General features: G+C 37.6%; 1 protein-coding gene across 10 annotated transcripts in view; it reads right to left on the minus strand.

Moving 5' to 3' along the window:
- Positions 1–17970, minus strand: part of LOC6506041 (mediator of RNA polymerase II transcription subunit 26) — a 164693-nt gene that overhangs the window by 134362 nt on the left and 12361 nt on the right. For 7 of the 10 annotated variants that reach the window (XR_006507818.1, XR_006507817.1, XR_006507819.1 and 4 more), the window contains 2 exons: positions 12156–12782; positions 12004–12093 (listed from right to left, as the gene is read on the minus strand). Coding sequence is in view for 7 of the 10 variants with exons in the window: in XM_044717601.1 (XP_044573536.1) it covers positions 12004–12093; positions 12156–12782 (717 nt within the window). In the remaining 3 variants the exon portion in view is untranslated. Of the gene's footprint in view, positions 1–10639; positions 11165–11196; positions 11229–11441; positions 11932–12003; positions 12094–12155; positions 12783–17970 lie in introns of those variants that run through there. The other 3 variants (XM_014904091.3, XM_044717602.1, XM_014904088.3) reach the window with 3 other exon arrangements.

The raw sequence follows: 17970 nt of genomic DNA on the forward strand, positions 1-17970 counted from the left end.
TACTGGCAACATTTGTCCGCTATTCGTTTGGTTTTCGATCGTCTGTCTGATGGTGACCAGCTGATAGCTCTGGGTGACTTTAATATCCCAGAACTTATATGGTCAAATGTTGAAAATTCACCGTCTTTACAGCTTAACTCCCACCACGACTTCCCAGTGGGCATGTTTGACATGTCACTCGGGCAAATTAACCACGTTAGAAATTATTTAGGTCGGCTGCTGGACTTATGTTTCGTTTCTGATCCTGATGGAATTACTCTTTCCAGAACTTTGCCCCTTTCTGACCCTGAGGATCCATATCATCCCAATCTTGAGCTTTCAATTGAAAACAACTCCTTAATTGACCTTAAGTCTACACTTAAATCTCATAAAGTTCGTTTCTTTCGTAAGGCTGACTTTATGAAATTAAATAAGTTAATTTCGGAATTTGATTGGTCTGATTTACTGGCATGCAATGATATAAACTTTACAAAAATTACAAAATTTTTATTTCACTGTAAACTCATTTTTTTACGTTTTGACGAATCCGCCTGGTATACAAGGCATCTTAACAACTTAAAGAATAGTATGAGTAGACTTTTGAATAAACATAGATTACACTGTGCGACAAAACAAAAAAAACGAAATTCACTTGGGAAACGAGATAGTGTAGGTTGTTAATCTGGTCGAAGAGAACTCAAAAATATTTTTTTTATATTTTTGGAACCCTCCAATTTTTATTTATTTAAAAAAAACCGTTTTTCGGGACTTTTTTGCGCTTAAAAATTCCTGAACGCGTTTTTTTAAACCGATTTCAAAATTGCCGGTGTTTTTCAATAGTTTAAGGTTGTTTTATAAACAATAAACCGTAACTCAGCACACGCGCATCCTTTGGAGTTCTTAGGAAAAGAATCACGCCACCGGACTCTGGTGCCGCTCTGCCGAAAAGCCTTAGTTAGCTCAGGGTAGAATTGGTTTAAGTTTTTCAGTTTCAAAATTACCATAAAAGAATAAAGTATTATAACTTCCAACCAAAAAGGAAAGTTTTAACTGGCGCCCGAGCAGGGACCGATCGCGATTACAACGAGGCAAAACGTCATTACGAACGCGAATTCATTTTCACACGATAGGGCAAAACGATCCTTAGTGTAAAAATAATCTCACGTCTCGACAGAGCAAAACGTTTACTAAGAGCGAGTTTAAAATTTGATGCGAAAAAACTCACCACCTAAACAGTGGTTCGCGAAAAATAAATAAAGAACATTTTAAAGCGCAAGTGTAGCTGCGCAAAGCCAAAGCAAGTTCTGTATGATCAGTTCGCAGAACACTTCGCGTCAGGGTATGGACCGCGGAACCTTAGTAGGACGACCAAAACGGAGAAATTCTGCACCATCGGTGGAGGCTATGGCGATAATATTAGTGTAAGACAGAATAACTAAAACATAAGGGAAAAAGTTACAGAATAACTAAATAAATTAATAAGAACATTAGTGAAAAACAAATTGAAGACGAAAAAAATTTTTAGGTAAAGAAAATAATAAAACTTAAAATAAAAAAAAACGAAGAACAAAAGAAATAAGAACAAGAAAGGAAAGCTAACTTCGGGCGGAGCCGAAGTTGATATACCCTTGCAGTTCAGTCTCAGTCCGCTAGGTGGCGCCACGCATCTTATATTATTAGATATATAGAAAATCGTATATAGTCGGCCGATCCTTATGAAATTTGGCAAATCAGGCTATTTTGTCCAAAATAGAATCTGTACCAAGTCCCAGCTTTCTAACTTAAAAAACACCAAAGTTATGCCAATTCCGATCGTTGTATGACAGCTATAGGATATAGTCGGCCGATCCTTATGAAATTTTGTACATAAGATATGTTGGTCAAATATAACATGTGTGGAAGAAGAAGACATGTGTCCCAACCCTCTATCTTAAAAAACAACGAAGTTATGGCATTTCCGATCAATCAGTTATATGACAGCTATAGGATATAGTCGACCGATCCCGGCCGTTCCGACTTATGTACTACCTGCAAGGAAAAGAAGGATGTGTGCAAAGTTTCAACTCGATAGCTCTAAAACTGAGGGACTAGTTTGCGTAGAAACCGACAGACAGACGGACAGACGGACATGCTCATATCGACTCAGGAGGTGATCCTGATCAAGAATATATATACTTTATAGGGTCGGAGATGTCTCCTTCACTGCGTTGCACACTTTTGACCAAAATTATAATACCCTCTGCAAGGGTATAAAAACGAAGAACAAAGGAAATAAGAAAAATGAATTGCAATAATTTATTATTTTTATTTTTTTTAAGTGAATAGAAATAAACACAGATTGTTTATGCAAATCTAATAAGAAAATTTTATGACAACACAGTGCGCACAAAAAAAACACGTCCGTCTTCTTCTCTTTATCTCAAAGCGTGATGTTCAGGACGAAATGAGATCGTCCATGAGGCAGACTAAAAGCGGTTTCAAGGAGTTGATTAGTGGTTTTCGAAAAATCAATGACCAACTCTGTGCGCTCGATACACAGTTTAGTAGTCTTCAACTACTAAACGAGTCTCCAAAGCGTAAAAAATCCTCTTTTAGTGATGTGCTTGTGGCGAATAATCTTTAGCCGACTCAGCCGACAACTATGCAGCCGCTTATATCTCTGGCCACCCCAAGGGCCGGACCTGAGAAAAATTGGGCTTCCGAATATCCTCTGTCCTCTGTGGCATCGCATCAAGTGATCCCAGACCCAATAATTCAAACCCCTGTAACAGTCACCAAACAGGGCAATCAACCGTCCGGACCCCCGGTACGTACTGATGCCGCTGTACTAGTTGCGGCGGCACCAAAACCCCTGCAGGTGATCCCACCATCGAAACATATTTTTGTTTCCCGGGTTGCCCCTGATACTTCTGATATTGATATCTCGGCTTACATCAAAGCCAAAATAAAAGTCGACATAAAGGTGGTGGACATTACAAAATTTAAATATTCATACACCAGGCACACGTCATCTTTCAAAATACGTGCGCCCTTGCAGATGTTCAAGACGATTTGTTCCACCAGCTTTTGGCCAGAGAATATTTTCGTCCAAGAACATCAGCCAAGTACGGTGAAAAAAAAATAACCAAACCTGTGGGTGTAAAACTCCCACATGTTACGGCCACTGACCAACCTTCCACTTCATCTTCCTCTGTTTTAAAAAACTAATGTCTTCTCTAACACTTACCTATCAGAATACAAGAGGGTTACGTAGTAAACTTCCCAAACTGTATTCTGATAGTTCTTTCTTTGCATCTCACATTATTGTATTTACAGAAACTTGGTTAAAGCCGGAGATCTTAAGCTCCGAAGTTTTTCCTAGTAGGTACACCACTTTTAGATGTGATAGAACTCTGCGAAGAGGAGAAGGAGTGTTAATCTCTGTAGACTCCAAACTCGCTTCTGAAGAGGTAAAATCACAAGAGTTTGGTGACATTGAATTCCTTTGCATTAAAATCACTTTGTCCGATCAATCTTTGTATGTTACCTGTTCTTACATACCACCTTCGTCCGAACCGCCAACATACTGGCAACATTTGTCCGCTATTCGTTTGGTTTTCGATCGTCTGTCTGATGGTGACCAGCTGATAGCTCTGGGTGACTTTAATATCCCAGAACTTATATGGTCAAATGTTGAAAATTCACCGTCTTTACAGCTTAACTCCCACCACGACTTCCCAGTGGGCATGTTTGACATGTCACTCGGGCAAATTAACCACGTTAGAAATTATTTAGGTCGGCTGCTGGACTTATGTTTCGTTTCTGATCCTGATGGAATTACTCTTTCCAGAACTTTGCCCCTTTCTGACCCTGAGGATCCATATCATCCCAATCTTGAGCTTTCAATTGAAAACAACTCCTTAATTGACCTTAAGTCTACACTTAAATCTCATAAAGTTCGTTTCTTTCGTAAGGCTGACTTTATGAAATTAAATAAGTTAATTTCGGAATTTGATTGGTCTGATTTACTGGCATGCAATGATATAAACTTTACAAAAATTACAAAATTTTTATTTCACTGTAAACTCATTTTTTTACGTTTTGACGAATCCGCCTGGTATACAAGGCATCTTAACAACTTAAAGAATAGTATGAGTAGACTTTTGAATAAACATAGATTACACTGTGCGACAAAACAAAAAAAACGAAATTCACTTGGGAAACGAGATAGTGTAGGTTGTTAATCTGGTCGAAGAGAACTCAAAAATATTTTTTTTATATTTTTGGAACCCTCCAATTTTTATTTATTTAAAAAAAACCGTTTTTCGGGACTTTTTTGCGCTTAAAAATTCCTGAACGCGTTTTTTTAAACCGATTTCAAAATTGCCGGTGTTTTTCAATAGTTTAAGGTTGTTTTATAAACAATAAACCGTAACTCAGCGCACGCGCATCCTTTGGAGTTCTTAGGAAAAGAATCACGCCACCGGACTCTGGTGCCGCTCTGCCGAAAAGCCTTAGTTAGCTCAGGGTAGAATTGGTTTAAGTTTTTCAGTTTCAAAATTACCATAAAAGAATAAAGTATTATAACTTCCAACCAAAAAGGAAAGTTTTAACTGGCGCCCGAGCAGGGACCGATCGCGATTACAACGAGGCAAAACGTCATTACGAACGCGAATTCATTTTCACACGATAGGGCAAAACGATCCTTAGTGTAAAAATAATCTCACGTCTCGACAGAGCAAAACGTTTACTAAGAGCGAGTTTAAAATTTGATGCGAAAAAACTCACCACCTAAACAGTGGTTCGCGAAAAATAAATAAAGAACATTTTAAAGCGCAAGTGTAGCTGCGCAAAGCCAAAGCAAGTTCTGTATGATCAGTTCGCAGAACACTTCGCGTCAGGGTATGGACCGCGGAACCTTAGTAGGACGACCAAAACGGAGAAATTCTGCACCATCGGTGGAGGCTATGGCGATAATATTAGTGTAAGACAGAATAACTAAAACATAAGGGAAAAAGTTACAGAATAACTAAATAAATTAATAAGAACATTAGTGAAAAACAAATTGAAGACGAAAAAAATTTTTAGGTAAAGAAAATAATAAAACTTAAAATAAAAAAAAACGAAGAACAAAAGAAATAAGAACAAGAAAGGAAAGCTAACTTCGGGCGGAGCCGAAGTTGATATACCCTTGCAGTTCAGTCTCAGTCCGCTAGGTGGCGCCACGCATCTTATATTATTAGATATATAGAAAATCGTATATAGTCGGCCGATCCTTATGAAATTTGGCAAATCAGGTTATTTTGTCCAAAATAGAATCTGTACCAAGTCCCAGCTTTCTAACTTAAAAAACACCAAAGTTATGCCAATTCCGATCGTTGTATGACAGCTATAGGATATAGTCGGCCGATCCTTATGAAATTTTGTACATAAGATATGTTGGTCAAATATAACATGTGTGGAAGAAGAAGACATGTGTCCCAACCCTCTATCTTAAAAAACAACGAAGTTATGGCATTTCCGATCAATCAGTTATATGACAGCTATAGGATATAGTCGACCGATCCCGGCCGTTCCGACTTATGTACTACCTGCAAGGAAAAGAAGGATGTGTGCAAAGTTTCAACTCGATAGCTCTAAAACTGAGGGACTAGTTTGCGTAGAAACCGACAGACAGACGGACAGACGGACATGCTCATATCGACTCAGGAGGTGATCCTGATCAAGAATATATATACTTTATAGGGTCGGAGATGTCTCCTTCACTGCGTTGCACACTTTTGACCAAAATTATAATACCCTCTGCAAGGGTATAAAAATGAATTGCAATAATTTATTATTTTTATTTTTTTTAAGTGAATAGAAATAAACACAGATTGTTTATGCAAATCTAATAAGCAAATTTTATGACAACACAGTGCGCACAAAAAAAACACGTCCGTCTTCTTCTCTTTATCTCAAAGCGTGATGTTCAGGACGAAATGAGATCGTTCATGAGGCAGACTAAAAGCGGTTTCAAGGAGTTGATTAGTGGTTTTCGAAAAATCAATGACCAACTCTGTGCGCTCGATACACAGTTTAGTAGTCTTCAACTACTAAACGAGTCTCCAAAGCGTAAAAAATCCTCTTTTAGTGATGTGCTTGTGGCGAATAATCTTTAGCCGACCAATAATTCAAACCCCTGTAACAGTCACCAAACAGGGCAATCAACCGTCCGGACCCCCGGTACGTACTGATGCCGCTGTACTAGTTGCGGCGGCACCAAAACCCCTGCAGGTGATCCCACCATCGAAACATATTTTTGTTTCCCGACTTGCCCCGTGATACTTCTGAGATTGATATCTCGGCTTACATCAAAGCCAAAATAAAAGTCGACATAAAGGTGGTGGACATTACAACATTTAAATATTCATACACCAGGCACACGTCATCTTTCAAAATACGTGCGCCCTTGCAGATGTTCAAGACTATTTGTTCCACCAGCTTTTGGCCAGAGAATATTTTCGTCCAAGAACATCAGCCAAGTACGGTGAAAAAAAAATAACCAAACCTGTGGGTGTAAAACTCCCACATGTTACGGCCACTGACCAACCTTCCACTTCATCTTCCTCTGTTTTAAAAAACTAATGTCTTCTCTAACACTTACCTATCAGAATACAAGAGGGTTACGTAGTAAACTTCCCAAACTGTATTCTGATAGTTCTTTCTTTGCATCTCACATTATTGTATTTACAGAAACTTGGTTAAAGCCGGAGATCTTAAGCTCCGAAGTTTTTCCTAGTAGGTACACCACTTTTAGATGTGATAGAACTCTGCGAAGAGGAGAAGGAGTGTTAATCTCTGTAGACTCCAAACTCGTTTCTGAAGAGGTAAAATCACAAGAGTTTGGTGACATTGAATTCCTTTGCATCAAAATCACTTTGTCCGATCAATCTTTGTATGTTACCTGTTCTTACATACCACCTTCGTCCTAACCGCCAACATACTGGCAACATTTGTCCGCTATTCGTTTGGTTTTCGATCGTCTGTCTGATGGTGACCAGCTGATAGCTCTGGGTGTCTTTAATATCCCAGAACTTATATGGTCAAATGTTGAAAATTCACCGTCTTTACAGCTTAACTCCCACCACGACTTCCCTGTGGGCATGTTTGACATGTCACTCGGGCAAATTAACCACGTTAGAAATTATTTAGGTCGGCTGCTGGACTTATGTTTCGTTTCTGATCCTGATGGAATTACTCTTTCCAGAACTTTGCCCCTTTCTGACCCTGAGGATCCATATCATCCCAATCTTGAGCTTTCAATTGAAAACAACTCCTTAATTGACCTTAAGTCTACACTTAAATCTCATAAAGTTCGTTTCTTTCGTAAGGCTGACTTTATGAAATTAAATAAGTTAATTTCGGAATTTGATTGGTCTGATTTACTGGCATGCAATGATATAAACTTTACAAAAATTACAAAATTTTTATTTCACTGTAAACTCATTTTTTGACGTTTTGACGAATCCGCCTTGGTATACAAGGCATCTTAACAACTTAAAGAATAGTATGAGTAGACTTTTGAATAAACATAGATTACACTGTGCCACAAAAAAAAAAAAAACGAAATACACTTGGGAAACGAGATAGTGTAGGTTGTTAATCTGGTCGAAGAGAACTCAAAAATATTTTTTTATATTTTTGGAACCCTCCAGTTTTTATTTATTTAAAAAAAACCGACTTTTTCGCGCTTAAAAATTCCTGAACGCGTTTTTTTCAACCGATTTCTAAATTTTTGCTTTTTTTTAATAGTTTAATGTTGTAGCTTTTGAAAAAAAATATATCTTCGATTTTGTTGAACAAAAAGGACAAAATTTTTACACCTGAAACTAAAGTTTTCGACTTTTATTCGTGTTTTTCGGATTTTGATGTCAGTTTTTCGGTACAACTTACAAAAATTCGGCCATTTTTGATACATATCAATGTTGTCTCATTCATTCTGAATAAAACGAGACAAATTTCATAAAAAAATTATGAAAATTGGTGAAGTTATAACGCTTTTCCCAAAAAAAGTCAACTCAACCTAGCGAGCGCTTCGGAGAAACAATGTGTATAAAAATAAGAGTATATTGCTTTCTTCTGACAAAAATTCTGTCATTTATGCCACATATTAATATTGTCTCATTAATACTGAATAAAACGAGACAAACTTCTTTAAAAAATTATAAAAATTGTTGAAGTTATAACGCTTTTCCCAAAAAAAAGTCAATAAAACCATGGGAGCACTATAAGAAGAAGAGCATATTCCTGTCTTATACACACGGTTACTCCGGAGCGCACGCAAGGTTGAATTGACTTTTTTACCGAAAAACTTGGCATCAAAATCCTAAAAAAAAAAAATATTTTTGATTTCTCTTCGACCAGATTAACAACCTACACTGTCGCACCGTGTTATCCAATAGCCCGGTCCAATTTCACCGTGCATAACGCAGAATGTTATAGGAGTTATATTTGCCGCTGCAGGATTCAGTTTACTCAGGATCCGAAGCAGTTTTATAACTTTGTACACACTAGGCGCAAACATGTTTCTTTTCCTCCTCTGCTTACGTTTGAGAACTCATATGCTAACACTGATCAGGCAATGGTATATCTCTCTGCACAGTTTTTTTCAAACAATATATCAAAGTTTCCCTCAGCATTACACTTATAATATCCAATCAGCCAACCTTATATTTTGCCCATCTTTCGATCAAAGTGGTGTGTTATCGGATCTTCTTAAGGGCAAGCCCGTGTATTCGCCAGGCTCTGATGGAGTACCAGGCTGTGTTCTAAAGAACTGCGCCGAGGCTCTGTTGAAACCGCTCCCTGAACTCTTTAATCTATCGCTAAAAACATCGATCTTTCCCTTTATGTGGAAGGAATCTTACATTATTCTGTTGAAAACAAAGGAACAAAATCCGACGCTGCAAATTATAGAGGCATCTCTAAATTGTCAACAATTCCTTCTTAAAAGTAAACTCAGTTTTGGGAGTTTCTGTTGGGATTCCCAACTGATCTTCTTATCTGGATTTCGAGCTACTTATCTGGGAGAATCCAACGTGTTTTCTTTAAAGATGTTACCTCGCGTTTAGTCCGCGCCACATCTGGGGTGCCCCAAGGAAGCCATCTTGGACCCCTACTTTTTACACTGTTTATTAACGACTTGCCCCTTGCCTTAACTAATTCACTTTTACTTATGTACGCTGATGACGTTAAGCTATGCCTTCAGTATAAATTCACTAGCGCCCAGTCTAGACTTCAATCCGATTTGGATAAACTTCAAAATTGGTGTTTAGCAAATAACCTAAAGCTTAATGGATCGAAATGTAAACTTATGTCTTTCTACCGATCTAGTCCTCACCAGGCTATGTACTTTCTCTATGGGAACGCCTTAGAACGATTAACTCAGGTTAACGATCTAGGTGTCCTATTTGATTTGAAACTTAAATTTACCGACCATATATCTACCATGGTTAAAGCTATGGTGTGCTTTGGTTTTATTAAAAGATTTTATTAAAAGATAAAAGAAAAGAATTTAATGACCCATACATAACTAAAACGTTATATACATTACTGGTCCGTCCGATTCTTGAGTATGGATCGTGTGTCTGGAGTCCTCAATATGGAGTACACCAAGATCACATTGAATCTGTACAAAAAAACTTCCTGACTTTCGCTCTTAGGGGACTTTATTGGGATGCAAATCTTCACCTCCCCTCTTATCGTAGTGGTCTGTTACTAATCAGCTTACCATCCGATTAACAAACCGTAGAACGATGCTGGGTGTCATGTTTCTATCTTATTTATGGAAATGTAGACAGCCAGCAACCAATCTTCACCTCCCCTCTTATCGTAGTAGACTTTTACTAAACAGCTTACCATCATTAACAAACCTTAGAACGTTGCTGGGTGTCATGTTTTTATATAATCTTATTTATGAAAATGTAGACAGCTAGCATTTACTAACACGCTTAAATTTTAACGTTTCTAGTAGAAGGACTAGAAACTTTCGTCCTCTTCTCCTCAGCCATTGTAGTTCGACATACGCCCAACACGATCCCTTCAGGGTATTATGTTCGGACTACAATGGTCTCTACCACATCTTGTCACTTTGCTCCACTAACAATCTTAACTCCCTTATATTAAACGCCTTATCTGTGCAACATTCTTCCTCGTGAAACCTTACTTCTACTCTTCTCTGAAACTATCTCGGATCTATTCCCGTGATTCAAGCCGTACGTTACGCGGCAGCGTGCCTCGGTCGGTTGGACGGGAGGTGGGCTATACTTATGCAGTGGGAACCGCGCGGAAAAAAAAATAAATAAATAAATAAAGCGAGTCAGCAATAAGCCAAACTTTAAGGGTGTCGTATAATTTTGAGCAGGAGTCTATAACAAGTTCGGTTGCCGTTTTTCTTTTTTGTTTTTATACCCTTGCAAATGGTATTATAATTTTGGTTTATAGTGTGCAATGTAGTAAAGGATGCATCTCCGACCCTATATAGTATGTATATTATTGATCAGGATCACCTCCAGAGCCAATATAAGCATAATTACTTTGATTTTTTTTAAGGTAGAATATTGGGACTTTAAACAGATTGCATTTGGGCAAACCTATCCGATGTGTTTATAAGGATCGGACGTTTACAGGGAGACAAGAAATAACCCGGACTTACATTTTTGATCACAACTTTTTAAGCTGCTTTATTTGAGAAAAAACTTAGATACACAACTATTAAATATCTAATATGTTAACAAATTTTCAGCTGGTTTCAAGTAGCTTAATTTTTCTTTGCACCTGTCCTGAGTCAATTTGGCTCTCTGAGGATGACGCTGAGTCCTGTTGAAACGCCAACTCAGTATGCTGGGCCCAAGGAAGCACAACAGCTTTTAAAATGTCACGGCGATAATGAATCGATGAAAATAAGGGGTGTTTTGCCAGTGGCGCATTTTGGTGATAGTGTGGCTGATGGATGGTGAAAATCTTCTCGTTCGTGAAATGAATACGCTCCCATTTTTGACCTGCGGGCCGAGGCTTCATCTGTCGGCATCTTTGGAGTCTCACGCGCTTATTGCCATCCGTAAGAAGCTGCACTTTTTGGAGCTTATAGGACTTGAGATTAAGTCAATTTTTGGCAACATTTTGGGAAATTGCACAACCTCGCTATTTGTAAAGATGCTTGAGACTGTTTTTTAACATTTTTATTAGAAAATTCATTTGATGGTGAATTTTTCATAGGTAACTGTCAACTATAAATATAAGATCCGATATATATATTATACTATAAGCTTTTACCTAACTGCAACCTAATAGCTCTAAAACTGAGACCCTAGTTTGCGTAGAAACCGACAGACAGACGGACATGCTTATATCGACTCAGAAGGTGATCCTGATAAAGAATATAGATACTTTATAGGGTCGGAGATGTCTCCTTCACTGCGTTGCACACTTTTGACCAAAATTATAATACCCTCTGCAAGGGTATAAAAAATAAGTGGTGAAATATCTGTGACCCGCAAAATATTGAATAAATTGTATATGTAACGTAAAGGTTACTTTTAAGTTACAGAGCGTTTTTGGGCAGCTGCAATTAATGATCGAAATGCTCCGTTTTAGTTAAATACAAATTCTGTTCAATATAAATATGGGCGTTCATTTACTAGATCTGATTTCATACAATGGTTTGGGCGATATATGTAAATTATAGCCTGATCGGAATAATAGTCTGAAAAACGGGGACGCAGCTCAAAGCTCTAACAATCGAGTTCATGGGAGCGGGCGCCGCGGACGGAGAGACATAAAAACGGGGCCCAAAAGACGATGGAACCTAGTGACGCCACTCGGGTGTTTAAGGACAATAAATTTTTGCCGGCCAGATTTTCCGGCGGCTGCTTGACACGACAGGTGCCTTTTCTTTCGTCCGAAATTAGGTTTCCTTGATGTTATTAGGAACTAGCAAATAAGATTGAGATATACTCAAGTAATTTTAAATAACTTAATTATATAGGCCTCTTTGTATCTTACCACGAATTTTTTTTGAAAATGTATCAATATCCATTAGAGTTACGTTGCCAGAGTAATTTTCCATTAAATTTGGTGAAAGTATTGATGCTTCTATGAATAGTCATGAATTTATTAAGAGAATTGAGTTGCCCAACGAGAAAAATAAAACTTACCCGAACATGATGACGTTCGTCTTTTTAAGCGAGCACATTTTGTCTTGTCACGAAATGTTGAAGAGTGCGAAGCAGTTAATTTTCTGCTCTGGATTTCATTAAAAAGTTCCTTTGTCGTCTTGACTTTATTTACTGTCGAGCTGCCTAAGAAGATTTGCTGGCACAAGCTAGACGACTCTTTAGAAATTACAGCATCAACACCTCTAGATCCCTTTTTACGACCACGTTTTTTGTAGCCATGTGAGTCGGAAGCTTTATGGAATAATTCAGTCTTTTTTAAAACCGGACATTGAGCGTCAACGGGCCTGTGTATTTGAAGAGCGATTTTCTCTGATTTTCCTTGATCGACGCTAGAGGAAAAGCGGCTACAAGATGCACTCGAGTCATATGTATTATAATCTTCAAACAATGGTTTATCAAGTTCATTTATATGGGTTGAAGCATTATTGTTTCCAGAAAATAGGGTAAAGTTATTCTGACTTAAAACTTCCACTTGATTTATTGACTTGAATCTACCACTAAACGTTAATTCACTTGAGTTTGACCGTGTTTTACTGCCTGAGTTTCCAAATGTGGTATCTCCTGATAAAATTGAGCTCATGGAACTGTTTGATGTTGAATACACCTCTACAAAAGAAATACAACATAAATCCATTAAAAAGTATATAAAACAATTTTTTCGTTATAAATTTTCTTTCATAAATTATTGATACTCGTGGACTTTATTAAACAACAAGACCTGTTCTGTGGTGTATGCACTAGTGAGTTCTTAATAAGATGGCATGGTTCCCACGCTGACCACTTATATACATATGTGCATGCATAACTCTCTGCCCGTTTCTACATACTGCAACTTTACTTATATAAAATATATAAAACGGCTGCTCTGCCGCTGCGCCGACAGATAGCAAGCCTTAGTGTAAGAAAACAATAATTCATTCGAATAAAGACACTGAACTGGATAAGACACATATTTTTCAATTGTACATGGCGATCGTGACAGGACCCGAACATGCAATCTTCGGATCAGGTCAATTTTTCCAAAGGCTTGAACTGCAAGCCGGTATAAAAAAATCAGTCAACTCAAGGTGGCACAGTGGGAAAATATCTTTGAATATACTTCAATAGATAATTTAAAAAAAAATAGATATTGAAAACATTAAGAGTAGCACTACTCAACCCGGTGACCATAAAAAATAACCAAAAAGATAAAGAAGCTATTCTGTCTAATTTCCATGACTATCCCATACAAGGAGGTCATACTGGTATTTCAAAAACTTTAGTAAAAATTATATTATTTTTGGAAAAATATGACTCGTGATATCACAGATTACATACGAAAATGTCACAAATGCCAGAAAGCTAAAGTAACTAAACATAGTAAGACCCCATTAACAATAACAGATACACCTATAAATGTTTTCGACAGAGTGATAGTGGACACTATTGGTCCACTACCCAAATCAGAAAATGGTAACGAGTATGCAGTCACTTTAATATGTGACCTAACTAAGTATTTAGTTGCCATACCTGTACCAAACAAGAACGCTAATACTGTCGCTAAAGCAATATTTGAATCTTTTATTCTAAAGCGCGGTCCAATGAAGACGTTCATTACGGACATGGGAACAGAATACAAGAATTCAATTATATACAATTTATGCAAGTATTTAGGTATTAAAAATATTACGTCTACAGCACACCACCACCAGACAGTTGGAACAATAGAGAGAAGTCATAAAACTGATTGGGACGTATGGATTCAATATGTTGTCTTTTGTTTCAACACAAGTAATTTACCAATACAATTTAATAGCATAGAAAAAATATATTATATCGATGATTATGCTAAAGAAAGTAAATACAGATTAGAAGTAGCATATAAAAGAGCTAGGATAATGAAAGAAGAGCATAAGAATAAAAATAAGGTACTATATGATTAAAAAGTAAACAATATAGATATATCAGTAGGAGATAAAGTTTTATTAAGAAATGAAACAGGTCATAAGTTAGATTATAAATATACTGGTCCGTGTAAAGTAACGAAAATAGGAGATAGAAATAATATTATAATAATTAACGACAAAAACGAAAAACAGATAGTTCATAAGGATAGACTAAAACATTTTATTTCAAAACCACACTTAGTATGGCCATACATAGATAATAACACATATATATATATATATAAATATCTTTAATACATAAATATTTTTAATTAATTTCATTTTCTTTGTCGTTGTTAAGTACAAACTCATAAAAAAAAAAAATATTTAACAAAAACAAGAAAGGAAAGCTAATTTCGGGTTGAGCCGAAGTTTATATACCCTTGCAGTTGAGTCGCAGTCCGCTAAGTGGCGCCACGCATCTTATATTATTAGATATATAGCGGATCGTATATAGTTGGCCGATCCTTATGAAATTTGGCATATCGAATTATTTAACCCAAAGCGGAAGAAACTCCCATCCCTCTAACTATAGAATATAGATATACTCTAAGCTATAGGATATAGACGGCCGATCCTTACGAAATTTGGCAGTTTGCCCAAGATAGAAAGCATAGAAAGTCCCATCCTTCTAACTTAAAACGCAACGAAGTTATGGCATTTACGATCAATCAGTTATAAGGCTATAGGATATAGTCGACCGATCCCGGCCGTTCCGACTTATATACTGCCTGTAAAGAAGGGTGTGTTCAAAGTTTGAACTCGATAGCTTTAAAACTGAGAGACTAGTTTGCGTAGAAACGGTCAGACGGACATGCTCATATCGACTCAGGGGTGATCCTGATCAAGAATATATATACTTTATAGGGTCGGAGATATCTCCTTCACTGCGTTGCACACTTTTGACCAAAATTATAATACCCTCTGCAAGGGTATAAAAAATACATAAAAAAATATTATTTTTTTAAATGTATAGATAATAAGAATTAAAATAACTCCATGAAATTGCGTTATTTTTCAAAAGGAGGGAGATGCGGTTGACCACTTATATACATATGTTCATGCATTAATCTCTGCCCGTTTCTACATACTATATGTAACTTTACTTATATATAAAATATATAAAACGGCTTATTCATTGATTGTAAGATATTGTTTTTAATATCAAAACATCCTCTCTTTATCTTAAGGGGGCAGGATGGTTTGAGACTTTAAAAATTTTTTTTTTCAAACATTTTTTTTATAATATAACATTATCTCAGGAATATCCAGTGCAAGTTTCATGTCGATCGGACTAAAGCTCGCTGAGATACCGATTTTCTGGTTACTTTCTCTCCATATACTTTGAATTGCTTTTAAAAGTTTAGACGCGTTTTTTCCAAAACAACTTTTTCAAGTCGGTGCGTAACGTAACTCAAAAAGTAATGCTCGGCTCGAAATACAATTTTTCACACATCTTTTATGCAATAAATACATACTTGCGGATGAACGAACGTTTTTTTTTTCCTTATGAAATTTGGCAGATTGGATTATATTGTCCATAATGGAATCCACAGAAAGTCCCATCATTCTAGCTTAAAAAACCCCAAAGTTATGCCAATTCCGATCGTTCAGTTATATGACAGCTATAGGATATAGTCGGCCGATCCTTATCAAATTTGGCAAACTGGATTATTTTGCCCAAAATAGAATCTGTACTAAGTCCCATCTTTCTAACATAAAAAACAGCAAAGTTATGCCAATTCCGATCTTTCTATGACAGCTATAGGATCCTTATGAAATTTCCGATCCTTATGAAATTTTATACATAAGATACTTTGGCCAAATATACTATGTGTGTAAAGTCCCAACCCATCTATACCCAAGGGTATAAATATGTTATAAAGTAATGGAGTTAGTGAAATTTATTATACCCTTGCAGAGGGTATTATAATTTTGGTCAAAAGTGTGCAACGCAGTGAAGGAAACATCTCCGACCCTATAAAGTATATATATTCTTGATCAGGATCACCTCCTGAGTCGATATAAGCAAGTCCGTCTGTCCGTCTGACCGTCTGTCTGTTCCTACGCAAACTAGTCTCTCAGTTTTAGAGCTATCGAGTTGAAACTTTACACACATCCTTCTTTTGTAGGCAGGCAGTATATAAGTCGGAACGGCCGGGATCGGTCGACTGCCATATGGTATAGCTGCCATATAACTGATTGATCGGAAATACCATAACTTGGTTGTTTTTCAAGTTAGAAGGATGGGACTTTAAACACATGTTATATTTAACCAAAATATCTTATGTGCAAAAGTTTCCTTGGTGGAATTAGGAGTATAGGCTGAAGGACCCCCGTGGGTAAGTCCGACAGTCTCAAGTGCGGGAGTAGCCAAGGAGTAGAAATCAAGGAGCAAGTGGGAAAAGGATCAAGGATCCGCGGCGGAACTGAAGCCCAAGGGTAAAACGAGTCGGGTCGGGTTATTCCCGGTCACAACAGGTATCCTGGTGTCATAGCGATAGCGACGGATCGGCCTGGCGTACGCCTTGTCGATTCCTGACCGTTAAGACCAGGTGTGATCCTGTAAAGCGACGGGTAGCCAGCTCGGGAACTGAAGCCCATCAGTGAAACCAAGCAAGGACACCCCGGGAAAGTCAAGAGAATCCTGGTGCGTATGCACAGCGTATCATCTGGAATTAGTTTAGGCGCGACGTCAAAACCTCTGGTCTGCCATAGATCCTGCGGAGCGTATGCACGCAGGTGTTTGGAGGCGAGTGGAGAACGCAACCGGGGGCGTGTCCTGCGGGGTAGGTAGGCCCTTCGTGCCCTGATCCGGCCGCCAGGCACCGAGAAGCGCATCCTGCCCGGCGTATGCCTGGAAGGTGAGCCTATCGGTCTGCTAACACGGATTAGGTGCCGGCCACGGCGAAAGGGCATTCCCAGTGAGCCAAGGATACCGAAGGTCCGCGGGACCCGCAAAGAAGAAGAAGCGGAAGAACAGGATCACCAAAAATAAAAAAAGTTATATGGCAGCTATAAAATATAATCGACTGATCCCCGTACCGACTTATATACTGCCTGCAAACAAAAGAAGGATGTATGCAAAGTTTCAACTCGATAGCTTTAAAACTGAGAGACTAGTTCGTGTAGAAAAAGAAAGACAGACAGAAAGATAGACGGACATGCTCATATCGACTCAGGAGGTGATCCTGATCAAGAATATATATACTTTATAGGGTGCACACTTTTGACCAAAATTATAATACCATCTGCAAGTGTACAATAAAAGAATGCCATTTTCGTGTTATCCGACCCCAAATTACTACAAAAAAAGTTTTTTTTACCGAGGTTCATTTTTCGTGTAAACTTGTGTTATTGAACTACAAAGGTGTTACAAATGTGGATCCATTCTTCAAAAAGCTTTAGACATGTTAACAGTCAAGAAATGGTTTCATAATTGGCAGTGACGGATTTTTCCTTTTTAATGCAGAGGAATTATATAACATTCCTTCCATATGAGGGGAAAGATCGACAGAGATAAAAAAAGATACACTAAAGAGTTTAAGGAGCAGTTTGCATAGAGCCTTAGCGCTATTCTTCAGAACGCAGTATGTTACTCCATCGAGGCCTGGCGAATAAACGCATTTAACCTTTATAAGATCCGATAATAAACAACAGTTGGAAAACGATGGGAATAAAATTAGGTTGGCTGATTGGATGTTATAAGTATAAGCTATAATATGGTCAATTAGTTGTTTAAAAAAGCTGTAAAAAGAGATCGGCAATTGCCTGATCAGTGTTCACTAATGAGTTTCCAATTGTAAGCACAGGACAAAATAAAACTGCTATATATACAAGGTGCGCCATATTTTATGAGCTGATTTAAA

This window comes from Drosophila ananassae (assembly GCF_017639315.1).
Source record: "Drosophila ananassae strain 14024-0371.13 chromosome 4 unlocalized genomic scaffold, ASM1763931v2 tig00000054, whole genome shotgun sequence".
Classification (NCBI taxonomy): Eukaryota; Metazoa; Arthropoda; class Insecta; order Diptera; family Drosophilidae; genus Drosophila; species Drosophila ananassae.